At 42.2% G+C, this 26,040-nt stretch overlaps 2 protein-coding genes across 13 annotated transcripts in view; one reads left to right on the forward strand and one right to left on the reverse strand.

Moving 5' to 3' along the window:
- Positions 1–530: 530 nt before the first annotated feature.
- LOC118884884 (zinc finger protein 780A-like) overlaps positions 531–26,040 on the reverse strand; it is a 35,972-nt gene continuing 10,462 nt past the window's right edge. For 2 of the 7 annotated variants that reach the window (XM_036833020.1, XM_036833021.1), the window contains exons 5-6: positions 7,138–7,172; positions 2,062–2,442 (exon numbers count right to left, since the gene is read on the reverse strand). In XM_036833020.1, coding sequence (XP_036688915.1) covers positions 2,149–2,442; positions 7,138–7,172 — 329 coding nt within the window. In that variant the 3' untranslated portion in view covers positions 2,062–2,148. Of the gene's footprint in view, positions 932–2,061; positions 2,443–7,137; positions 7,173–7,266; positions 7,350–16,520; positions 16,607–22,745; positions 23,982–24,009; positions 24,855–26,040 lie in introns of those variants that run through there. The other 5 variants (XR_005017396.1, XR_005017394.1, XR_005017397.1 and 2 more) reach the window with 5 other exon arrangements.
- Positions 3,842–16,510, forward strand: ZNF792 (zinc finger protein 792). Of its 6 annotated transcripts, XM_036832845.1 has the most exons (5): positions 3,842–4,260; positions 8,832–8,897; positions 11,517–11,643; positions 12,542–12,664; positions 13,302–16,510. In XM_036832845.1, the coding sequence occupies exons 3-5, from the start codon at positions 11,610–11,612 to the stop codon at positions 14,924–14,926; spliced, it is 1,782 nt and encodes a 593-aa protein (XP_036688740.1). In that variant the 5' UTR covers positions 3,842–4,260; positions 8,832–8,897; positions 11,517–11,609; the 3' UTR covers positions 14,927–16,510. The 6 variants fall into 6 exon arrangements, with proteins under 6 accessions (XP_036688740.1, XP_036688737.1, XP_036688742.1 ...); XM_036832842.1 differs by lacking the exon at positions 8,832–8,897; XM_036832844.1 differs by lacking the exon at positions 3,842–4,260 and having other exon boundaries at positions 7,356–8,897.

Raw genomic sequence — 26,040 nt, forward strand, 5'->3', positions numbered from 1 at the left:
AAAAAAATTGATAAATTGAACTTTATTAAAATTAGAGTTATGTTACCGAGTCCAAGCTTGCTAAGCTCGCCGCATGACAGGCCAATAAACCGGAGACGAGGTGTTGAGGCAAGGAGTGTGACTTTATTCGGAAAGCCAGCAGACTGAGAAGATGGCAGACTAAAGTTTCAAAATAACCATCTTATCAGAGTTTGGATGCCAGTTTCTTTTATAGCACAGAGAGGGGGAGGAGATGAGGAAGTAAAGTAAAAAGGCCATAAGTTTTGCAAATATCACCTGGAATGGCCAGCCTCGGGGAGGGGCTGTGTTAATTTCTTCTTTCTTGTAGCCATCCACAGGTGGACAAGGTCCGGATGTTTCCCTGAACAAAGGCACTTTGGTTTAACATTCAGGCAGAGGGTCAGGGCTCCCGGAGGCAGGCCATTATGTATACACAGTATCCTTTTAGTGAACAAAAGCAGTGGAAAGTAAAGGTTAAAGTAAAAGAAACAGATCCAACACGTAGTCAGATTTGGCTCTTCCCTGTTCGTTATAAATACCTTTACCTTCCTCCTGGACAATATAAGGGACTTGGAATATTAATCACTTTGTCTCATTTCAATTTCTATGACTTTTCTGGTATGCATGTGTAGGGGAGCAGGATTTGCCACCCTAAATTATGTCTCTTTGGCACTTTTTTTTTTTTTAGCCAGGCCGTGCCAGCATGCTAGTTCGATTCTAGTTCACGCAGGATTCTAGTTCCCCTGCCAGGGATCAAACCTGTGGAAGCACGGAGTCTTAGCCACTGGACCGCCAGGGAAGTCTCAGCATATTGTTTTAAGCTGGTTATTTTCTGAGAAACAGACAGGAGAAGGGCTCTGAAGACAAAGTAGGAGTTGCCTTCGCGTAACAAACATTTCCATTTGTAAGGGAAATCTCCATTCATGTCTCCCTGGAAGAGAAGGATGAGCAAATCTTTAGAAACTCTTATTGGGTGGAGATTTAAATGTGCATCACAATCACCCTTGTTTACTTTGCTATTCCTGGTAACCTCCCACAACTGACTCTTCCTACTCTCGACATCCTCTTTGGTCTTTTTTTTTTTTTAATGGGATTTTTAAAAAAAATTTATTTTTGGCTGCATTGGGTCTTCGTTGCTGTGCACAGGCTTCCTCTAGCTGCAGAAAGTGGGGGCTAGTCTTAGTTGTGGTGCGCGGGCTTCTCATTGCAGTGGCTTCTCTTGTTGTGGAGCTCAGGCTTTAGGCACGTGGGCTTCAGTAGTTGTGTCACGCGGGCTCAGTAGTTGTGGCTCGTGGGCTCTAGAGCTCAGGCTCATTAGTTGTGGCACACGGGCTTAGTTGCTCCATGGCATGTGGGATCTTTCTAGACCAGGGCTCAAACCCGTGTCCCCTGCATTGGCAGGCAGATTCTTAACCACTGCGCCACCAGGGAAGCCCTCCTCTTCTGTCTTTAGCTGAAGATGTTATTTAAGGTGAGGGTTTCAGCCATTTTGGTGTGTTACTCAATTTTTCTGGGTCTCTCCCACGTATACATGATATTAAGCCTTGTTTGATTTTCTCCTGTTAATCTGTCTCATGTCAATTTAATTCTTAGATGAGTCAGAAGAACCTAAAAGAGTAAAGATAAATTTCTTCCTCCCTGACACATGGTAATCCCATCATTCTATCTCCACAAGGAAATATTATTCATGTTTCATACAGATAATGAATAGTTGTATTAATCAGATACACTCCTCTCTCAGATCCTCATTCCTAGAAATACAGAGCTTTCACCTGGAATCACTTTTCATTGTTCTTAAATATAATCTTTAGAACTGCATTTTCTGCAGATTAATTTTCCTTTTTTTTCTTTTTGGCTTGAAATAATCTTATTTCATAAAAGTGGAAAATTCTTGAAAGATGCTTTTACTCTGTATAGAAATATAGGTTGGTAGTTGTTGTGGTCTGAACGCAGGTTGGAAAAGAATTTCCAGACATAAGGCAGAACGTAAGGAAGACAGAATTTATTAGAGGGAAGGGTCGCTGCCAGAACAGCAGGCCAACTTCCTAATAGTCTGGGAGAGTGGAGCCCGAACATGTGCTATTGATCAGTTTTTATAGCCGGGAAACAAAGGAATGGTCTGAGGTGAAAATTTCATTTACTGATTGGTCAAGGCACATATACCTTCCTTCTATAGGGTGGGAGTGGGACAGGGCAGATGCCGTTCCTTATTTGGGACAGGTCCTGCTGCCCAGGTGGGCGTTGCCCAGGTGGGCTCAGGAATTTCGTAACCATCGAAACATAGTGGGGAGGGTGAGTAAGAATCCGGTAGGGGGTGTAATGCTGACACTTTTTCAGGCAGGGTTGTCCTTTGTCCTTGAAGCACCATTGTCCTTGGAGCACCACAGTAGTAATTCCTTCAGTGGTCTGAATAGGTCCTTTCACTGTGTCCCGGAACCACAGCTATGTAATGGGAATGAGAGATGACAGATAACTTATTTTGTTTATAATCTCCTGGTCTTAGGTTAGGTTGGGAGCATAAATGCTAAGACTGAGATTGAGCCAATGACTAGATGGGGTTTTTGGTTGCCATATAAAAGAGAGGCTGAGAGTATTGACTGGGTAGGAGTAGTAAATGGGTTAACAAATTGTTCTTGAAAGTGGTTATATTCTCACCAATCCTTTTTTCTCTTTCTGTTCACCAAGCTTCCCTTACATTCAATTTGGACCATGTAAATGAGCTTGGGGTGTCGACTGAAAAAAAATGCACCACTTAAATTTAAGAATTATGTTATATTTGGGGCATTCCCGAGGACTATAGCCCGGGAAGGCGGCCTCTCAGATAGAGGTAATAGAGGAGCCAAGATATACACAAATTTTTACTGAAAAAAAAAAAATAGTAGTCAAACATCAAAAGATTACTGCTAATCACAAAAAAAAGACATCTTTTTTAAAAAAAATATTTATTTATTTATTTGGCTGCGCCAGGCCTTAGTTGCGGCATGCAGGATCTTTTAGAGACAGTATGTGGGATCTAGTTCTCTGACCAGGGATGGAATCCGGGGCCCCTGCATTGGGAGCACAGAACCTTAGCCACTGGACTACCAGGGAAGTCTCCAGACATCTTAAGTTAATGATTTCAGTGTCTTTCTATGCATGGGAAGATGCAAGTGTGGGCCCACTGAAATTACTCCTTAGCTATGCAGAAACTATGTGCCAGGCCCTGTTACCTACCTTGAGATATGTAGTGTTATTTCCATTTTATTTACTGAATGTTAATGAGAGTCCGTTTTCCTTAAATTGGAGTCCCCCGGAAGGTTTGTTGACACACAGAAGGCTGGGTCCCACCCCCAGGATGATTTCTAAGTGTCTAGGTTTAGGTTAGTGCCCGAGAACTTGCACTTTAAACAAATTCCCAGGTGATGCTGACGTTACGGGTTTGAGACGCACTGAATTAGAGCAACATTTAATGTTAGTACACAAAGAACCCGTAAATTAGATACTAGCTTCATTTTTCCATGTGAATCAGGGTCCCCGGGAGCCTGAGAGGTAAAGGGGCCAGCTACGCCCACACAGGTACCAGTGGGTCTCATATTACAGACCTCTGAGGGCGGGCGGGACTTGGCCCCAGAGGCCTGGGGACAGCCCCTTAAGGAGGTGCAGCTCGCGGTGCAGCCCGGCCAACGTCAACCAGCAAGGTCCGCTCTCCTGCCCCGCCTGCCTCCCTCCCGCCTCTCCCCCGCCGCCCCCGACCAGCCTGGCCGGATGCAGGACAGAAAACACGATCCAGGAGGCTGTGCCGGTGCGTCACCGGCTGGCGCTGGGCCAATGACAGCCCCGGAGAGTGTCGTTTCTTAGGGCCGAGGAGGTGGGGGCCGGAACTTCCTGCGTTTCAGGGCAGCAAGTCATTTCCCCGGGCCGGTGCGCCCCGAGCCGTGGGCCCGGGGCTGGGCCAGTACCGCTCTTCCCAGCTGGTTTTCGGGAGCGGGAGGGGAAGGATAGGGAGGCCAGGACCCTCCTCCGCGCCTTTGAACTAGTCGTGAGCCCCTGGGACGCGGTGTCCGCCAGGGTCCCGCCGGGCCGCGCGCTCTCCGCGGCCCCAGAGGCGGCATCGGGCTCTGGGTGCCCTTGACCCCGGGGAGACTGAAGTGCCACCTCGCCCCGGGCAAGGCGAGGCGGTGCTAGGCTGAGCCCGCGACACCCGCCTCGGTCGCCCGCCTCTTAGGGCCCCTGCGTCCACGGGCTGCGATGGCGGCGGCGGCGCTGATGGACCAGGCGAAGGTGAGTGGATGGGCTTCAGGCCCTCAGCCGCTCAGCCCCCCACCCTCACGTGCCCGGCGCCGGGGTATCAAAGATGGGCGATGCCCTACAACTTCACGTCTTTTTCATCTTTCTGCTTTTCAGTCCCGGGTCTTCGAGGGTTTGAGAAGGGGAGCAGTCCCTCCCAGCCTAGGGTCCTGAATCCAGGCCAGAGATTCTAGAGGGCAGTTCCTATTTCTAAACTCTAATGGGATGAGGTGGGAAAGGGTTTCCTAGGCACGGGAACCAGCACGTGCAAATGCCTGATTGAACTGGGGGTGTTCAGAGAGCAGGTGGGCTGAAGTCAGCCCTGGAATGGCGTGTTGGGGAGCTGGGGCTCTCTACTGAGAGTGCTGGGAGCCACAGAAGGTTTAGAGCAGAGGAGGAAGATGATCTGATTTAGGTCTTAGCAGGGGCCTATGGATGCTGAGTGGAAAACTGACTGCGGGCTGAGGGTGAAGGCGGGGAGAGCAAGGCTGGTGCAATACTGCAGCCCATGTGACTAGGGCAGGTGGCTGGAGGCCGAAGGAGCGACTGGATTCTTCTAGGTGTGTCTTTTAAGCTAGTCTGACCAGATTTTCTGATGTGGAGGCTGACAAAGAAAAGAGGTGACGTGATGGTTTTTGGTTTTAGCAGCTGGAAGGATGGATGAACCATCAACTGAAAAGGGGAAGTTGGTTGTAGGAGGAATTTTCAGTGGAAACAGAAGAAGTTAGGTTTTGGCCATGTTGAACTCTGATGTTCCAGGGACCCCTGAGTGAAGTTGAAGGTTGAGCAGCTAGACACACAGTTATGGTGTTCTGGGGAGGCTTAGTTTAGGTTATGAGACACCAAATATACAAAGGGACAATTGACGGACTATATATAAAATAGAACTCTGACCCACAACCTGCAGCAATCTGCCCAGGCAACCAACTCTCTTATCTACAATAAACAACCCAGGAAGCCATCCTGCTGAAAGTTAGACTTGCAGGAAGCCAGATTGCTATCTCTAGTGACAATCCAGGAAGTTAAACAATAACTTCTGTAACAATTGGCCCCAAAAGACCAGGACTTAATAGCTGACAACTCCTCTAATTTTTGTTCCTACTTCCAACATAGGACCAACCAGAGAAAGCCAAATATGCACCCCTAACCAATCACATAGGATGCCCTGCTCCTAGTTAGCCTGCCTACAGCGTCCCCATGCCAACAGGGCACACCTGAAGGCTTCCTTTTTTTTCCACTTACAAAACTTTCCCACTCCTCTGCCTGCCTCTGAGTCTGTGCCAGAACATAAGCGGTTGACTCTGTTTCTATAGCAAACTCAGGGTAATTAGCCTTTGCTGTTCTCATTTGGTTGGTCTTTATTTTCACAGTTAGAAACATCGAGGGACTTCCCTGGAAGTCCAGTGGTTAAGACTCCACGCTTCCACTGCAGGGGGGGCCGGGTTCGATCCTTGGTCAGAGAACTAAGATCCCACAAGCCATGCGGCGTGGCCAGAAAAAAAAAGAGAAAGAAAACAAAAAAAGAAACAACCAAGATATGGCGTCTGGTGTGTGGGCAAGGGTGTGTCGGATTTAGGAGGGTGAAACTTCAGGTCATGGTGGCAGTGATGTTAGGGGGAAGGGGGAGGGGGGGCCTGAGAACTGAGAACGGGGTATCTTGCTGGCTTGTTTGGCATCATAAAGACAGATGAGGGAGAGTTATGTTTATGGTGGTAGCTGGGCAGGGGGCTGTGTGTAGGGAAAAGTGGGTCTGGCAGGTGGCCAAATTTTCCTGGGGGCATAGATACGAGAAGGGGGGCTGAGGCTTCGTAGTATTGGAGGTCGTTTTTCAGTGAGGCCTGGGCTGGTGCTCATTCAGCCATCTTCGTTCTCACCAGGGCTCTGTGGACCCTTGAGGGGGCCCGGGGATTTTCAGTCAGGCTGGGGAATCAATTCAGGGGCAAATGGGGCAAGATGAGAGAGCCATTAGACCCTGGTGGGTGGGGGGTAGGAGGACCGGAGAGGTTGGCTTTTGAATGAGTGATTGATGAAGGGACAGAAGAAAAGGGCCAAGGGCGTCTGATGTAGTCCTGCGTGGCTTGGATTGAAGGCAGGAACGGGGCCAGGTGGAGAGGCCTTCACATCAAGGGTGGATGTTGCCCTTGGCAGTGGGAGCCACAGAAGGTCTGGGGGCAGGATGGGATCATGGCTGTATTTGCCAAGAATTCTCCGGACTGTCAGGGAGGGGGCAGCTTCCTCCTCTACCCCTCCTTTGAGTTCTTGTGGCTGGACTAATAATAAAAGTAATATTAACAGGAGAAAAACAAATTTTAATGCACATGAAGGTCTCACAGAAATGCGACCTAAAAAGTGGCCAAAGCAGGCAGCTTTTATACTTATTAGACAAGGAAACAATACATTTGTGAGGAACTGACTGGACAAAGAAACTTAGGTTTTGGGTGCCCAATTAGTGAAGAAGCTAAACAAAGTTCAGGCTTCAGGTAGTAAATTAAAGAAGTAACAGGGTTTTATTTACATAGGTTTCTTGGCCCAAATTCCCTATCTTTGGCAATAAGGGTGTTCTTTTTTTTTTTTTTTTAATGTTTATTTATTTATTTATTTGGCTGCGCCGGGTCTTAGTTGCAGCATGCAGGATCTAGTTCCCTGACCAGGGATGGAACCCCGGCCCCCTGCATTGGGAGCGCGGAGTCCTAAATAAGGATGTTCTTTATGTCCAGATGCAGGGAGTGCACTTTTTACGTGAGAAATTTATTTCCTGTTTTCAGGGAGACAGAAAGGAGGGTCAGAGTGTCCCTTGTGTTGGCTGTTTCTTCAGTAACTTTAATTCGAAATAATCAATATGCCATTGAGAAACATTTAGGGGAGGCCTACCTCGGGTCTGACAGTTCCCTCCTCTGAATCGTCCTCTGTGGAGAGAGAGACTGGGTTAGTGGAGTCCTACAGTTCATTGAACCAGTTTCTTAGTTCTGAGAACAGGTTAGTTCAGTTAAACAGTTATACCTTATCTTAGGAGGCAGTGATGCAGGGGGGCTCCCAAAGCTAGGCCTAGGCGCAAGCAATCAGGTATTTAGTAAGAGACATTTCTAGGGAATCAAAAGAAAAACAAAGGTTAATGATCGGAGCAGATTATAAACCAGTTTATAGACCAGGATGCAGTCAGTCAAGAAGATTTCGAGATGTCAGGGTTGAAGCATCTTTTGCAGTTTGAAATGCCTCTGATGTCACCAGGTGTTCAGGAAAACTTTCTGAGTGGCTCATACAGTAAAAGGCACGAGGATGGTTTAAATATGAGCCGTGGTGGCAATTTCTCTGAAGTTTATCAAGTCGTTTAGCTTCAATTTGCAGGGCTTCAGGAAAAGGGCAATTTTAGTTCTCAATGATTCCAACGCAATGATTCCAAACTCAGTTTTAGTTCTCAGTGATTCCAACTCAGAAGGGTGAGAGAAAATTGGAAACATTAAAGAGTTGTAGCCAGATATTGGAGGAAACTAGAAAAATTCAGGATCCAGTCCAGTTTTCAGGTAAATAACAAAACCTCAATGAAAACTAATAGCACTAGAATCATATATACAAGTGTGCATTATAGTTTCTATTGAAACATAATTTTATTCTCTAAAATCACTCTAATTTCTACCAAAGATAGCCAAATTAAGACGAATTTGTTTGCAGAGTAAGTCTAGATTCCATAAACTCGGCCTGATTATTTATACAAGTCCAGCAAGAATAGGGCTTAGCCATATAGGCTCTTCTGAATCTGCTTTGCTGGAACTTTTCATGAGACATTAAAGCAGTTAGTCATTATCTTGTTTGTTTGTTTGCTGACAAACTGCAACAGAGACAACATTAGCCCGTTTGACTAGTACACTCAGGTAGAACAAAGGTTGTTTATCTACATTACATTTAATGCTAACTCTGAAGATATACCTGTATTAATTTAACCAACAAGTAGCTTTTATTTCCTAAAGATTATGAAAAACGTTTGGGTTATTTTTTATTACATATTTGAGACTTTTTATATTAAAAAGTCTTGTTTATTTAAGCCAATTAAATAGAGCTCTTTTACAGATTAACTTTGGCAATGCCATCCAGAGGTAACATACACATATGGACATATAGATAAACTCAACCAGAGATCTCATAGTTCTCATTTTAAAACTTTAGCCATGAATCAGGTACAATAGAAAACTCACTAGTTTATCAGTAACAGTTGGAATGAATTAGATTATTTGCTCAGCTAGCTAGTCTTTTATTATTTGTGTAGAAGACTTTTAAGATCTGTATTTGCCCTTGACAAGCAATTCTAGGGAGGCTGTGACTTATTAGAGTTTGAGCAAGAAAGTCCTTTTAACAGTGGGTGTTTGAAAAAGCCTCTCTCTCTTTTTTCCTTTAATTTCAGGTTTTACTGATTGAATTAGTCCGGGCTCAGGCTCAGGCTCTGTGGGCTGTGTTTATATTCAAATACATGACTTATAACTTGAAGGGACAGAGAAAGAAAATATGTTTTGGAGTATACTTGTCTATTATCATAGGTCTTAGGGTAATTATTATTAAATGTTTTTCTTAAGTACAGGACAAGTTTGCGCCAATATCCTGATCTACTATAATATCGGCAAGCATTTTGAGAGGACTAGGTGAGACCTTGGGACGAGTAAAGTTCGGTGGGCTTTGACCTGTTTCTAGAGTTGTACTTCTGGTTTTATAGAGTTTTGTAAGACAAAGACAGTTGTTTCTATTAACGCTTAAATATTGGCCTCCAGCCCATTTATTTTCTGATTATTTGTAGGAGAGCCTGGGAAATTGCTGAGAAGATGGGGTGATTTTTAAGGAGAATTTATGTTGGATTTTTGTTTTAAGTCTAATTTGTTTTTTTTTTTTATCTTAATAAGAGATTCTCTAAGAGTAGTCGTTATACTTCTTTTTTTTCTTTTTATAGAGCATTTGATCCTCCCATAAGGACCAATATGACAGCTGTTTATTATGAGAGCTCTCAATTGTTTTTTCCTTTTAAATATAGCCAATTTAAAGGATCTATCATCTGGCCATTGACGAGTAGGATCTTATATTTTCACATAGTGACTGAGATCAATGTTTTATTATGGCTTAACCAAAGATGCAAGAGGCATCTCACAAGAAGAGTATATAGCCCTCACAAGATCCAAAAAGCCCACTCCCAGAATCAGTCTAAGAAGGTAGAACCCCTTTGTTGCTACAGGTGGTAAGAATGGTGTAGGGAAAATGGTGTCTCCAGTGTCCCACAAAAATGTGGGGCGCCTCCAGCCATAAAACCGATAATTTATGGTATCCGGCAGGCACTACTGGAATGGGACTTTTCCAGCACTAAAAACCAATAAAGGTTGCGATGACAGAGGCCCCTTATGGACTGGGACGCCTTATGACAAAGTCCCCTGAGAGCTGGTATGGCCGGACAAAGAGCTTGGCCCCCAGATTCACCCCAGTAAATGCACCTTCTGGATGGCAGAGACCAGAGACAGTATTCTCACTGGACACAAAGCCAAGCTCTGAGGACATAAAACAAGATGGAAGGAAAAACCTCATCTTTTTTTTTTTTTTTTTTTTTAATAAAGAACCCAGAGCAGGACTTCCCTGGTGGCGCAGTGGTTAAGAATCCGCCTGCCAATGTAGGGGACAAGGGTTTGATTCCTGGTCCAGGAAGATCCCACATGCCACGGAGCAACTAAGCCCGTGCGCCACAACTACTGAAGCCTGCGCGCCTAGAGCCCATGCCAAGAGAAGCCACCACACACAGCAACAAAGACACAACGTAGCAAAAATAAATAAATAAATAAAAAGAACCCAGCAAAGTTTGTCGAAACAGATGCCGGTCTGGTGAGAACTGCTAATTCACCAGTGGGTGAGGCTGGCTTGAACAGCAGGTTCATAGGGCCTATGCCTGTGTTCTGCCCTCTGGTTCTTCCTCGTGACAAGCAACACGACAGAGACAGAGAAAAACAGTGACCATCTCTGGGAGGTGAAGGATAAGGATTCCCAAATCACTAAAAAATCCAAGGAACTAACCAGCTCCACAAATATTTTCTCCTGCTAATCTAAATTTAGAGACAGAGAAAAGGGAGTCTCACCATTTTCCCTCCCACCAGAACTTGCAGGCAGAGACCCGGGAGGCCGACTTGGTAAGAAATCTTACCTTCTGCAGTCTTTGTCAGATGCCCCCGGATCTACAGCATCCTCCGGGCGGGAAGCAGTCTCCAGCCGGCCTCCTGCCTGGCTCACCAACTGCTGCGAAGGGGGAAATTTCCCCCTCTACCCCTCTTTTGAGATTTTTGTGGCTGGACTAATAATCAGATTGACACAAGACAGATTAATAGGTGAAAAGGAAACAAATTTTAATTCCTGTGCATGGAGGTCTCATAGAAATGGGACCTAAGAAGTGGCCAAAGCAGGCAGCTTTTCTACTTTTTGGACAAAAAAAACAATAAATTTGTAAGGAATTGACTAGACAAAGAAACTTAGGTTTTGGGTACCCAATTAGTGAAAAATCTAAACAGAGTTTGGGCTTCCCGTAGTAAATTAAAGAAGTAACAAAGTTTGTTTATATAGGCTTCTTGGCCCCGAAATCCCTATCTTTGTTGATAAGGGTGTCTTTCTACCTCCTTGAGGTAGAAAGACACCCTTTTACATGAGACATTCACTTTTACATGAGACATTCATTTCTTGCTTTTAGGGAGACAGAAAGGAGTGTCCCCCTTGTGCTGGCCGTTTCCTAAGTAAATTTAATTCAAAATAATCAATATGACATTGAGGCACATTTTGGGGTGGCCTACCCTGAGCCCCAGCAATACCATGTAAAGAGTGACAGCGCATGGAGATGGCTATGATGTGGGCTGGGATGGGGAGGGGGTACAGCAACAATGGGGATGCAGTGGTGAGGTCCAGGGTTTGAGGAAATGTACAGTCCAAAGAGTGATATGCATGTGGGGAGGGCATGTGAGCTGTTGCCCCCAGGGCCCTGGTACTGGGGATTACGGAGAAGATTGAGCCCATGTTTGTTTGTATCTGGAAGGCATGACATCGGCGACACTAGGGGCCCTGCACTTCAGGCCCAGAGCATTGCTGGCATTGCTGTGGGCTGAAAAAGCAGTCATAGAAGGCATGGAACCAGGGCCTGGGATCTCCTCTGAGTTGGGAAGCTGGGGAGGAGGGTGAACAGGGGATAGACAGGGAGTCCTGAGGAGAGAAGCTGATCATGGAATGAACTGTCCCCATCATGGCAGGACTGTGTGACCTTTGAGGACGTGACCATTTACTTCTCCCAGGAGGAATGGGGACTCCTTGATGAGGCTCAGAGACTTCTGTACTGTGATGTGATGCTGGAGAACTTTGCACTGATAGCCTCACTGGGTAAGGCTTTTACACCCACCCAGGTGTCCTCAGCTCATCTCTGCCCATCCTCTTTTCCCAAGAAGGGGCTCTTTCCTTCCCACAGCCGGACTGTGGGCACTGCTTCCTTCCCCCGCACCTTTTTTTAAAAAATAAATTTATTTATTTTATTTATTTATTTTTGGCTGCGTTGGGTCTTCGTTGCTGCGTGCAGGCTTTCTCTAGTTGCGGAGAGCGGAGGCTACTCTTCATTGAGGTGTGCGGGCTTCTTGCAGTGGCTTCTCTTGTTGAGGAGCACGGGCTCTAGGCATGCAGGCTTCCGTAGTTGTGGCACATGGGCTCAGTCGTTGTGGCTCACGGGCTCTAGAGCGCAGGCTCAGTAGTTGTGGCGCACGGGCTTAGTTGCTCCGTGGGATCTTCCCGGACCAGGGCTCGAACCCGTGTCCCCTGCACTGGCAGGCGGATCCTTAACCACTGTGCCACCAGGGAAGTCCCCCTTCCCCCCTTTCTGGTATATGGGCCGTGGGTTCCAGAGCTGAGTTGTGTGCAGGGTCCCACGCTCTCCCCAAGCAGCCCCAACACCTGCTGCCCTGAAGCCTTGTGGGGAAGGGTCCCAGAAGGAAGAGTCTTGCAGTCAGCCCAGTGGATCCCATCTGACTTGGCCACTGCCCGCCTGGGTGATCGTCCAGATCTATGACAGTTCTGTTCTGCTCTTTTCCTTTAACTAACATTTCCTAAGGCCTGACTGCCAGGAATTCTAGGCACTGGTGGTTACTAATTGCCATGACCACTGAGATGTTCCTGCTAGATCTCCCTTGTGTGTTCCTTTTGTAATATTTTGTTTTCTTTCCTGTGGTCTGTTGTGGGGTAGTTCACCAGGGCAAGTGCTGGCCCCTTACCTGTCCTGTCTTCCCCTTAGGACTTACATCCTTCAGGTCTCATGTAGTTGCCCAGCTGGAGATGGGGGCAGAGCCCTGGGTGCCTGACCAAGTTGACATGACGTCAGCCATGGCAAGAGGGGCATATAGAGGGCCTGGCTCAGGTAAGTGAGAGATGGGGGAGCATGTGACATCACTACTGTCTTCAAATCATACCTGCCACTTTTCTCGTGTTCATCGTTGTTTTCGTGCCAAAGCCTTATATCTCTTCTACCTTTCCTTTCCTGTTCTTGACACATTGCCTACTTGTCATTTCTGCTTTGACTTGGGGCCCCTGGCTGTGTCACTGTTTCCACAGCTCCCTCTGCAGCACTCTCCAATGTGGACCTGCACTTAATATGTCATGAGATGTACACATTTCCTCTTATAGTCCTTGAACACCAGCTAGCCAGTTGCAATCAGATTTTCCTGGCCCTGGACACATCCTTCTGCACAGTCCTCATGGGTTACCAGCAGCCAGGGCTCCCCTGAAAAGCCTTTGTAGAGAAGTGAGGAGGAGACTTGCCTTTCCACCTGATACTGTGCACATCTTTGTGTCCTTGCTCCTGGTAAGCCCTCCCCTATTTCGTGACCTTACCAGGCACAGCACAGCAGAGAAGACCATTCCTTATCCTGACCTCAGGCCTCTCATCTTGCCAATAGTCCCATGGACTCATTCCTGGATCAGACTTGCATTTGTGATTGGGTTGTTTTCTTCTATGAAAATTAATATGAATGTCATCAGCATTTTTCTACTTTCAGATTTTTGCCATGGAACAGAGGGTGAGGAGTCACCTGCTGAGCTTAGTGTTTCTGTAGAAGTGTCACAGGACATGAATCCCAAGGTGGTTCCATCCACCCAGAAGGGCTACCCCTGTGACCTGTGTGGCCTACACCTGAAAGACATTGTGCACCCGGCTGAACACCAGGCAACACATCCCAGGCAGAAACCACATGTGTGTGAGGCATACAGGAGAGAGTTCAAGTTCAATGCCAACCTTCACCAACCACAGATGCAGCAGAACGTGGACAAGCCTATTGCAAGGAACGAAGGCAGCGCCTCGCTTGTGAAGAGCTGCAGAGATGACACATCAAAGAAACCTTTCACACTTAGGGAGGGTGGGAAGGCCTTTGTGTCCAGATGTGGTTTTCTCCAGCACCAGGTCACTCCCCGTGTAGTGGAGCCACACCAGAGCTCCGAAGGCGTGGTGGATTTTCCCACTATGCAATGCGGTAAGAAGTGCAGTGAATTTCAGAACGCTCTCAGTGACAAATCCTCACTTGTTCAGCAGAGAACCCACACTGGAGAAAGGCCTTATGAGTGCAGCAAATGTGGGATATTCTTCAGCTACGCCGCTGGCCTCTTTCAACACCAGAGAGATCACAATCGAGGAAAGCCTTATGAGTGTGGTGAATGTGGGACATTCTTTAGCCAGCAGTCCAGTCTCATCAAACATCAGAGAGTTCACACTGGTGAAAGCCCTCATGTGTGCAGCGAATGTGGGAAATTCTTTAGCCGAAGCTCCAATCTTATTCAACATAAGAGGGTGCACACTGGAGAAAAGCCTTATGAGTGCAGTGAATGTGGGAAATTCTTTAGCCAACGTTCCAACCTCATTCATCATAAGAGGGTTCATACAGGTAAAAGTGCTCATGAGTGCAGCGAGTGTGGGAAATCCTTCAACTGCAACTCCAGCCTAATTAAACATTGGAGAGTTCACACTGGAGAAAAACCTTACAAGTGCAATGAATGTGGAAAATTCTTTAGCCACTTTGATGGACTTGTTCAACATCAGATAGTTCACACTGGTGAACGACCCTATGGGTGCAGCGTTTGCGGGAAAGCCTTTAGCCGAAGCTCTGACCTCATGAAACATCAGCGAGTTCACACTGGTGAACGACCTTATGAGTGCAGTGAATGTGGGAAACTGTTTAGCCAAAGCTCCAGCCTCAATAGCCATCGGAGACTTCACACTGGTGAACGGCCTTATCAGTGCCCTGAATGCGGGAAATTCTTTAGCCAACGCTCCAGCTTCAATAACCATCGGAGACTTCACACTGGTGAGCGGCCTTATGAGTGCCTTGAATGTGGGAAAACCTTCAGGCAAAGTTCTAATCTGAGGCAGCACCAGAAAGTTCACAAACCAGATAAGCCATATAAGTGCAATGAATGTGAAAAAGCCTTCAGCCAAAGGTCTACCCTCATCCGGCATCAGAAAATTCACACTAGAGAAAGGAGTTCAGAGAATGTGCACCCTCCTTCTTCAGCACGACAGCACCCACTAGAGAGTAACTCTGAGAGTGGTCTTTATGAGGGAGCTGTCAGCCAGAAGTTGAACCTTGTTCATCCAAATATCTATGCTGGAGAGATTCCCAATGGGTGCTAGATATATTGGAAGCTTTCTGGAGCAAGGTTGCATTTTCTGACCACAAACTTTGCCAGAGTTTTTCTCACTGCTAATGTCTGTGGTAGAAGTCATCTCAGTTCTACCCACTGGCAGGTGTCCAGAGTGTGCATCAGCCACTTTCCTGTGCTCACGGAAGACAGGCCTCTGTTTCCTCTTTCCAAGAGGGAATCATGAGTAGCCTGAGGCCATGGGAAGATGTCATTCCCTCCCCCTGTGACTGGTTTAGCTGTGGACATGACCCATCTTTGGCCATGAAGACCTGAGCTGGGTCCTACTGGCAGCTTGCAGAGGTTTCCCTTTTCCAAGGACATTTGTTGATCTTGTATGATGCTTGTGATGGATTCATCCAGCTTCCACATTACCCACCTTAACAACTATTTACTTTACATTGCTCTGGTTTGGGTGATAAGAGCCTTATTGATAAAGCCACCTTTAATCTCCTGTGTTCTGATAACTGTGGAGTGGGTTGAGAACAGAATTAAGGTCTACCAAACCAAAGGGGTCTCCAAATTTATTGCCTCAGGGAAGAGCAGGATGGCAGAGTGCAGTTTTCAGTCCAGATTTGGCCTCATTTGTGTTGCTACCCAAGGCATCCTAGGGAAGCTTGTAGGGCTTTGTGGGCCTAATGTTGTGGTCTGAATGGCATGAATTTTTGTGAATCAGAGATTACTCTGAGGAAGGGGAGGCTGTGCAACCTCCAGTGCATCTGGAAGCAGCATGAGTTGGGCCCCTTGTTTACTGGGGATGCCTCCTATTCCTTAGCACTGTTGAGTAGACACTGTTTACCTGGCCCCTGCCAAGGAGTTATATGCCCTTGATGTTTAATGTTCCAGTATATGTCACCTACTGTAAGACTTACTGGGTCCAGTTGGCAAACTAGAGGGAATGTACCTGTTCTAAAAGTGCATCCACAAATGTTCCCTTAAATGTGACTGTGCAGGATTCAGGATTTGCAGAAGTTCTCAGGACCTCTAGACCTCTGTCCTTATGACTAAGGTCACCGGCAGAGCAAATTATCTCAAGGTTTTGTGGAATACTGCAGGCTCTCTGCATTATTCATGTCAAAGCCATTGCTGTGTTGGCAGGAAAATGGGGACTAAGAGAAGGTAGATCCTGTACACCAGGGATGAGGCATTTGTGACATAGCCAGCCATCTCTGCTGCCAACACATGAGGAGAGAGGTAGTAGAGTCAACGTGGGGTTGCCAAATCTTCTAGTTTTCCAAAATGAGTAGGAGATCAGATTTTTATGTGCAACAATTTCTTTTAATGCTTTGTTGAGATACAATTTTCATGCAATAATTGGCTGTATGTATTTAATGTGTACACTTTGATAAGTTTTAAAATATGTATACACTCAGGGAACCAACAACACAATTATGATAACGAACTTATCCATCACCCACAAAGCTACCTCATGCCCCTTTACTATCCCTCCTTGCCTTCCCCAGGGAACCATTACCTACATCCCAAGGAAACCATTGATTTACCTTTTTTTCACTATAGATTTGTTTGCCTTTCCTAGAATTTTATACGATTGGAATCATAAAGTATTTATACTCTATTTTTGGTCTGTTTTCTTTCATATAGCATAATCATCTTGAGAATCAATCATTCTGTGTGTATGAGTAGTTCATTCCTTTTACTGCTGAGTAGTGCTCTGTTGAATGAATACCACAGTTTTTATGCTTTTTTTTAAATTAAAAAATATCTTGTAAAATACACAACATAAATTTTACTGTCTTAACCATTGTTAGGTGTATGGTTCAGCGGTATTAAGTACAGTCATATTGTGCAACTATCACCATTATTCATCTCCAGAGTTCTTTACATTTTGCAAAACTGAAGCTATACCCATTAAACAATAACTCCGTATTTCCCCCTTCCCCAAGCCCCTGAAAACCAATATTCTACTCTCTGTAATGGAATTTGACTACTCTAGTTATCTCATATAAATGGAGCTATATATTATTTGTCTTTTTGTGACTGCCTTATTTCACTTAGCATAATGTCCTCAAGTTTCATCCATGTTATAACACGTGTCAGAATTACATTACTTTTTAAGCTAAATAATATGCCATTGTATGTATATGTCATATTTTGCTTATTCATTCATCCCTCAATGGATACTTGATTTATTTCCTCCTTTTGGTTATTGTAACTAATGCTGCTGTGAACTTGGGTGTACGAATATCTCTTTGAAACTCTGCTTTCTATTCTTTTGGGTATATACCTGCAAGTGGAATTACTGGATCATATAGTAATTATATTTTTAATTTTTTGAGGAAAAAAAATTGTGTTGTGTTTCCCACAGTGGCCATACCATTTTACATTTTCAGCAAGGGTTCTAATTTTTCCACATCCTCACTAACACTTGTTTTTCTGTTTTTTGTTGGTTTGCTTGTTTGTTTGTTTTGGATAGTATCTATCCTGATGAGTATGAAGTGGTATCTCGTTGTTTTGATTTGTATTTCTGTAATGATTCATGATGGTAACTATTGTTTCATGTGCTTACTGGTCATTTGTATATCTTCTTTAGGAAAATGTCTATTCAGGTCCTTTCTCCATTTTTGAATTGGATTGTTTGTGTTTTGATGTTGCTGAGTTTGAGAAATTCTCTATATATACTGGATATTAATCTCTTATTAGGTTTGTGATTTGCAGATAATTTCTCCCATTCTGTGGGTTGCCTTTTTACTATGTTGATAATGTCCTTTGATACACAAAAGTTTGAAATTTTCATGAGGTCCAATTTTTTTTTCTTTTTTGTTGCCTGTGCCTTTGGTATCATATCCAGAAAATCATTGCCAAATCCAATGTTATGAAGATTTTCCAATGTTTTCTTCTAAGAGTTTTATAGTTTTGCGTCTTACATTCAGGTCTTTGATCTATTTTGAGTTAATTTTTGTGTAAGGTGTTAGGTAAGGGTCCAGCTTCATTCTTTTGCAGGTGGATATTCAGTTTTCCCATTGATTGATTTTGTCAAAAATTATTTGACAATATATGGGAGGGTTTATTTCTGGACTCTATTCTATTCCATTGGTCTATGCTTTTTTCTTTATGTCAATACCTCACTATTTACATTAATGTGGCTTTGTAGTAAGTTTTGAAATTGGAAAATGTGAGTCCTGCAATATTGATCTTCTTTATCAAGATTGTTTTAGCTGGGCTTCCCTGGTGGCGCAGTGGTTCAGAATCTGCCTGCCAATGCAGGGCACACAGGTTCGAGCCCTGGTCTGGGAAGATCCCACATGCCGCGGAGCAACTAGGCCCGTGAGCCACAATTACTGAGCCTGCGCGTCTGGAGCCTGTGCTCCACAACAAGAGAGGCCACGATAATGAGAGGCCCGCGCACCGCGATGAAGAGTGGTCCCCACTTGCCACAACTAGAGAAAGCCCTCGCACAGAAACGAAGACCCAACATAGCCACAAATCAAATTAAAAAAAAAAAAAAAAAAAGATTGTTTTAGCTATTCAGGGTCCTTTGAGAATCCATATGAATTTTAGCATAGATTTTTGTTTCTGCAAAAAAAAAAAAATTACTGGGATTTTGGTAGGGATTCCATGAAATCTTTAGATTGCTTTGGGTAGAATCGACATCTTAACACTCAGTCATCTAATCCATGAATGTGGGATATGTTTCTACTTATTTATGTCTTATTTAATTTTTTTCAGTAATGTTTTATGGTTTTAAAATAAAGTTTTTACCTCCTTGTTTAAGTTACTTCCTAAGTGTTTTATTCTTATTGATGCTGTTGTAAAAGGAACTGTTTTCATAATTTTCTACTCAGATTGTTCATTGTTCGTATATAGAAATGCAACTGATTTTTCTGTGTTGGTTTTGTATCCTACTTTGTTGAGTTAATTTATTAGTTCTAATAGTAATTTTGTGGAGTCTTGAGGGTTTTCTAGATTTAAGATTATTTCATCTGTGAACAAAGATAATTTTACTTATTCTTCTCCAATTTGGATGCCTTTTATTTCTTTTTCTTGCCTAATTGCTCTGGCTAGAACTTCCAGTACTATGTTGAATAGAAATGGCAAGAGTGGGCATTCTTTCCTTATTCCTGATTGAAAAGCTGTTAGTTCTTCACCATTGAATATGATATTAGCTGTGGGGTTTTTATACATGGCTTTTATTATGTTGAGGTAGTTTCCTTCTATTCCTAATTTGTTGAGTGTTTTTATTTTGAAAGTGTTGAATTTTGTCAAATGCTTTTTCTGCAGCAATTGAGATGATCAAGTTGTTTTTCTCCCTTTATCCTGTTAATGTGGTGTTAGATGATTTTCATATGTTGAATGATCCTTGCATTCCAGGAATAAATAAATCCCACTTGAACACAGTGTTTAGTCCTTTTAGTATGCTGCTGAATTCTGTCTGCTAGTATTTTGCTAAGGATATTTGCATCACTATTCATAAGGGATATAGGTCTATACTTTTCTTATAGTATCTTTTTCTGGCTTTGATATCAAGGCAAATGAATTAATGTGTTATCCTTCAAGTTTTTGGAAAATTTTTGACAAGGATTAATGTTAATTCTTCCTTAAATGTTTGGTAAAATTCACCAATAAAGCCTTCAGGTCCATAGCTTTGTTGTTGGGAGGTTTTTGATCACTCATTCAAATAAATGAATTCATTGAATTCCCTCATTCATTTTGCTTAGTAGTTACAGTTTTATTCAGATATTCTCTTTCTTCATGGCTCTGTCCTGATAGATTTTGTGTTTCCAGGAATTTGTCTATTTCATCTAGGTTATCCACTTTTCTTGCATACACTTGTTCATAGTACTCTTGTAATCCTTTTTACTTCTGTAGAATCAGTTGTAATGTTTCCACTTCTATTTTTTTTTTTTTTTAGCAATTTATGTCTTCTTTAGTCATTCTAGCTAAAGGTTTGTCAATCTTGTTAATCTTTTTTTAAGAACGATCTTCTGGACTTGTTGAATTTTCTCTATTGTTTTTCTAGGTGTGCTGTGTGTTTTGTTTTCTTTCATCTCTAATTATTTTCTAATATTCTCTGTGATTTCTTCTTTGTTCCATTGACTGTTCAGGGTATGTTGTTTAATTTCCACAAATTTGTGAATTTTTCAGTTTGCCTTTTATTATCAATTTCTATCTTCATCTGGTTGAGGTTGGAGAAGATACTTTGTGTAATATCTATCTTTTAAAATCAATTAAGCCTTAATTTGTGGCATAACATGGTCTATTATGGAGACGTCCCATGCGCACTTGAGAAGAATGTGTTTTCTGCTGTTGTCGAATACAGTATTATGTACATTTCTGTTAGATCTAATTGATTTATTGTGTTGTCAAGTCTTCTGTTTCCTTATTGATTTTTTTTGTCTGGTTGTTCAATCCATTATTTAGAGGAGAGTATTAGTCTCCAAATATTACTGTAGAACTGTCTATTTACTCTCAATTCTGTCAGTTTTTGCTTTATATAATTTCTTGGTCTGTTATTACATGCATAAATGTTTATAATTGTTATATCTTCTTGCTGTGTAGAACCTTTTATTGCTATATGAAATGTCCTTTGGCTCTTGTAACTTTTTTTTTTAAATAAAGTCTACTTTGTCTGCTATTAGTGTAGCCAACCTCACTCTCTTTAGTTATTTGCATGGAATATGTTTTTCCATCCTTTCACTCCCAACCTACTTGTGTCTTTGGATCTAAAGTTAGTCTCTGCAGTCAGCATATAGTTGGGTCATTTTTATTTTTATCTTTTTATTTATTTATTTATTTATTTTTGGCTGCGTTGGGTCTTTGTTGCTGCGCGCAGGGTTTCTCTAGTTGCAGTGAGCGGGGGCTACTCTTCGTTGTGGTGCACGGGCTTCTCATTGCAGTGGCTTCTCTTGTTGCCAAGCATGGGCTCTAGGGGCACGTGTGCTTCAGTAGTTGTGGCTCACAGGCTCAGTAGTTGTGGCTCACGGGCTCTAGAGCGAAGGCTCAGTAGTTGTGGTGTACGGGCTTAGTTGCTCCACCTCATGTGGGATCTTCCCAGACCAGGGCTTGAACCCGTGTCCCCTGCATTGGCAGGCGGATTCTTAACCACTGCACCACCAGGAAAGCCCTAGTTGGGTCATTTTTTAAAAATCCACTCTGTCGATCTCTGTCTTTGATTGGAGAGTTTAATCCATTTACTTTTAAAGTAATTACTGATAAGGAAGGATTTACTTCTGTCATTTGCTATTTTCTATATTCCTTATAGCTTTTTTTGTCCCCCATTTCCTGTATTACTGTCTTCTTTTGTTTTTGATTTTTTAACGTGAAATATTTTAATTCCCTTCCCATTTCCTTTTGTGTATATTCTATAGCTATCTTCTTTGTAGTTATCATGTGGTTACCATCCTAAAATTATAACACTATAATTTGAATTTATACCAGCCTAACTTCAATAACATACAAAAACTCTTCTCCTATACAGTTCCATCTCCAACCCTTTCAGTTACTGATGTCACAAAATTACATCTTTATACACTGTATATCCAGAAACACAGAATAATTGTTTTTTAATGCATTAGTTTCTCAAATAATGTAGAAATTTAAAAATGGAGTTATAAATCAAAGTTACAATAATAGTAGTTTTAAAAAATGCCCAGTGTATGTACCTTTACCAGAGATCTTTATCCCTTCATACAGCTTTGAGTTAGTCTAATGTCCTTTATTTCAACGTGAAGGACTCCTTTCAGCATTTCTTGCTGGGCAGGTCTGGTGGTAACAAACTCCCTTAGCTTTTGTTTATCTGGGAATTTCTTAATTCTTCCCTCCCATTTGAAAGACAATTTTGCCAGATATAGGATTCTTGTTTAACATTTTTTCCTTCAGCACTTTGAACATAACATACCCATTGCCTTCTGGCTTCCAAGGCTTCTGGTGAAAAATCTGTGGGTAATTTTATCGAGTATCTTTTGAATGTGACTAGTCACTTCTCTCTCATTTCTTTAAAGATTCTTTGTCTCTGTGTTTTGACAGTTTGATTGTGATGTGCTTTGATTTGGGTCTCTGAGTTCATTCTTGGAGTTCATTGAGCCTCTGGGATGTTTATATTCATATCTTTCATCAAATTTGGGAAGTTTTCAGTCATCAATTCTTCAAGCTATCTCTCTTCCCCTTTCTTCTTCTGGGACTCCCACAACGTGCATGTTGTTCCTTTTGAAGGTGTTCCAGAGGTACCTTACATTCTGTTCACTTTTCTTCAGTCTTTTTTTTTTTTCTTTTTCAGTTTTCCTGTCTTGATTCTTCTGTCTTCTCAAATCTTCTTTTGAATCACTCTGGCAGTTTTTTTTTCTTTTTTTCCCCCAGTTATGGTAATTTTAGCTCCAGAATTTCTTTTTGGTTTCTTTTTATGCTGTCTATATCTTTTGTGATATTTCCATTTTGTTCATACATCATTTTTTTTACTTTCTCCATGTCTTTAGTTCTTTGATTATCTATAAGACAGTTGTTTTAAAGTCTCTGTCTAGTAGATCTGCCATCAGGTCTTTTTAAGAGACAGTTTCTGGTGATTTCTTTTTTTCCCCCTTGAATGGGCCGTGCTTTCCTGCTTCTTTGTATGGCTTGTAATTTTTTGTTGAACACTAGACATTTGAATCTAATAATGTGGTAACTTTGGAAATCAGATTCTTCACCTTCCCCAAGGTTTGCCTCTTTTTTTTAATTTATTTTTTTATACAGCAGGTTCTTATTAGTCATCAATTTTATACACATCAGTGTACACATGTCAATCCCAATCGCCCAATTCATCACACCACCACACCCACCCCCCCGCCGCTTTCCCCCCTTCATGTCCATACGTTTGTTCTCTACATCTGTGTCTCAATTTCTGCCCTGCAAGGTTTGCCATTTTTATTTTAAAAATTTTTTTAATTGTTGTAGACTGTCTCTGCTGGTGATCAACCTGAGGTGTAAACTTAAGGTCTTCTCAGGTCTTTTCTGAGCTTGTGCCTTTACATGTGTCATGACTTTCCAAATTCCCCTGTATATGTGATTGCTTTGAAATGTCTTAGCCCTAAAAATCTGGCTTCCAAAAGGAGAAAAGAGAAAAATGAAGGGGGGAACATGTGCTGGTGCAAATCCCCTGGAAGTCGCTTCAACTGGAGAGGGAGGGGCTTGCAACAATGCGATGACATTTACACAAATGGTTGCTCACTTCTGTGTCTTCACCTCTGCAGTCAGAAGCAGCAATAGATCACAGCACAAGTCCTCAATATTTAAAGAGCAGGGTTTCACCCAGGTTCCCACCAACTGCGTGCAAGCTGCTCCAGGGACACATGCAGAACTGCCAGCCACAGGGCAAGTGTGTGGGGGATGGGTAGCTGTTACAGTGCTAAGGGCTGAAATTGACCAAAATTAACTGCAATTTACTGTCTTAAGCTTTCCTCTGGAAGTTGTAAGCCTTTGAACAGACCCCAGAGTTCCAAAATAGGTATATAAGATACATTTTGTCAATACAATTGTTGTCTAGTTGGGGAGACAAGTTCCTGGTTCTTCCTGCTCTACCATCCTCCCAGATTCCTTAATCAAATGCACTGCAATTTTTAAACACTTTCTTCTGTTAAATGACATACAGGCTTTTGGCTATTACAAATTAAGCTACTATGACCATGAATGTACAAGTTTTCATATGGGCCTACGCTTTTATTTCTCTTGTGTTAATATGTAGGAGTGCAATGCCTTTGTCACAGGGCAGGTGAATATTTAAAAATTTTGCAAACTGCCAAATTGTGTTCTAAAGCGGCTATACCATATGTGTTTCACACAGCACTGAATAAGAGTTCCAGTTCTTCCACATGTTCACCAGCAACTGCTATAATCAGTGTTTTTAATGTTTGCTATTCTAATAGGCATGTTGTAGTAGAATCTCATTGTGGTTTTACCTTGAATTTCTGTAATGACTCATAATTTTGAGCATTTTTTATGTGTTTATTTGCCACCCATATATCTTCTTTGGTGAAATGTCCATTCATATCTTTTGCCTATTGTTAAAATGAACATTGGTTGATATTTCTATTTTCATTAACAGGAATACGTTGAAACTGCAAAGAAATTTGTTGGAATGTCAGTCATTTATCAATGACGTCAGTAATTTATTTGCTTAATGGGGTAAAATTTTTTTTTTTTTTTTTTTTGGGTAAAATTTTTTGAGTACTGAAAGAATATTTCCTCGCAATTCTGTGCTGTTCCCAATGGAAAATGACAGACACAATACACCCTTAAGTTTAATCTGAATTATTAACATACTCTCTACTTTCTGAAAACTTCACATGAAACAATAAATCAAGCTCTGAGTTGTAGTGTTTACCACACAGTCAATTTCAAGCTACAACATGATGTCTGTGAATGTGAAATTAGGGCAAGATGTGTAGTAGCACACCATCATATTCTGTTTCTACCATACATGGATACATTAAATATAAATAACCTTAAAGCATAGATAATAGTAAAACGTAGTAAAATAATGAATGATGAGTTTTGAGTATCTCTTAGCTTAAAAAAACCCAGCCTTACTCAAGTCTAAACTACACATATTTAACATGTACAATTTGATACATGTTTATACCTATGAAATTAAAGGTTTTTCTTGGGCCCTTTGTAATCTCTCCTTCTGTACTCATCCATCTGCAGGAAACCACTGATCTGCTGTCTGTCACTACATATTTGTTTACATTTTTTTTCAGAAAAATTACATTAATCTGGGAGCAGTTAGAGTTCAATATCTGCTATGAAACTGCAGGCAAGCTGTCTACTGGGGTTGTAGTCTCTGAAGACTTGCCTGAGGCTGCAAGATTCAATTCCAAGGTCTTTTCTGTTGACAGGAAGCTTCAGTTCCTTGCCACATGGGTCTCCATAGGAATGATCATGATGGATACTCTCAAATAAAGCAAGTGGTCCAGGAGCAAGAGAATGCACTAAGAAGGAAACCAGTGTCTTTTATAATGTAAAATGGAGGTGATTTACCCTCACTTTTACTATATTATGATTCATATAGGTCAACTCTAGTAAAATGTAAGAGGGCTACACAAGAGTGAGAATACTGGAAAGCAGGAATTTGAGGGACCATCTTAGATCCCCCAACTACAATTGTATGTTTTATCTTTTTTACATTAATTTTCATATATCAAACCCTGCATTTCTTGTATAAACTACTTTTTCTTGATATGTTACTTTTTTTATATTGTTGGATTTGATTTGCTAAAATTTTGTTCAGGTTCTGCATCTATGTTAATGAAGGATATTGGTCTATGGTTTTCCTGTAATGCTTTTGTCTGGTTTTGGTATGTTACCTTCACAGAGTAAGTTGGAAAGCATGTCTTTCCAATTTTTTGGAATAGTCTGTGTAGAATTGGTATGTTTTTTTTGTCTAAATGTTTAGCAGAATTCACCACTGAAGCATTTATGCCTGAGGTTTGCTTTGTGTGAAGGTTTCTAATTCCAAATTTAATTTCATAAATAGGTGTAGGGCTATATGGGTTATCTTATCTTATGTGATAACATCTGTATTGGTGTCTCTTCTCTCATTCCTGATATTGGTAATTTGTGTATTTACTCTTTTTAATTTGATAATTCTTGGCTAGAGGTTTGTTTATTTTATTATTATCATTACTTAAAGATTTGTTGTTGATAGCTTTAAAATATATATATTTATTTCTTTTGGCTGCACCAGGTCTTTGTTGCAGCACGTGGGATCTTCGTTGCAGCATATGTGATCTTTAGTTGCCGCATGCAAACTCTTAGTTGCAACATGCATGCAGGATCTAGTTCCCTGACCAGGGATCGAACCCAGGCCCCCTGCAATGGGAGCATGGAGTCTTACCCACTGAACCACCAGGGAAGTCCCTATTTTATTATTCTTTAAGGCTTTGGGTTTCACTGACTTTCTCTGCAGTTTATTCTGTTTACTTCATTGATTTCCATTTAGATCTTTATTATATTATTTCTTCTCCTTTCTTTGCTTTTCTCTTTTCCTAGTTTTTAAATATGGAAACCGAGATCCTTTTTCTGATACCTTTTCTTTTGTTTAATGTGTTGAAAAAAAACATAAACCACCTTCACCTAGCCATCAGTCCTGACAATTTTCTTCTATGTTTCCTACTA

Source organism: Balaenoptera musculus, chromosome 19 (genome assembly GCF_009873245.2).
Source record: "Balaenoptera musculus isolate JJ_BM4_2016_0621 chromosome 19, mBalMus1.pri.v3, whole genome shotgun sequence".
Lineage (NCBI taxonomy): Eukaryota > Metazoa > Chordata > Mammalia > Artiodactyla > Balaenopteridae > Balaenoptera > Balaenoptera musculus.

What these genes read in the sequence shown, in the direction of transcription:
- ZNF792 (XM_036832842.1), top strand. Translation starts at nt 4,228, where the DNA reads ATGGCGGCGGCGGCGCTGATGGACCAGGCGAAG. An exon ending in TGCACTGATAGCCTCACTGG is followed by an intron (nt 11,644 to 12,541) that starts GTAAGGCTTTTA and finishes TCTTCCCCTTAG; the next exon opens with GACTTACATCCTTCAGGTCT. An exon ending in ATATAGAGGGCCTGGCTCAG is followed by an intron (nt 12,665 to 13,301) that starts GTAAGTGAGAGA and finishes TTCTACTTTCAG; the next exon opens with ATTTTTGCCATGGAACAGAG.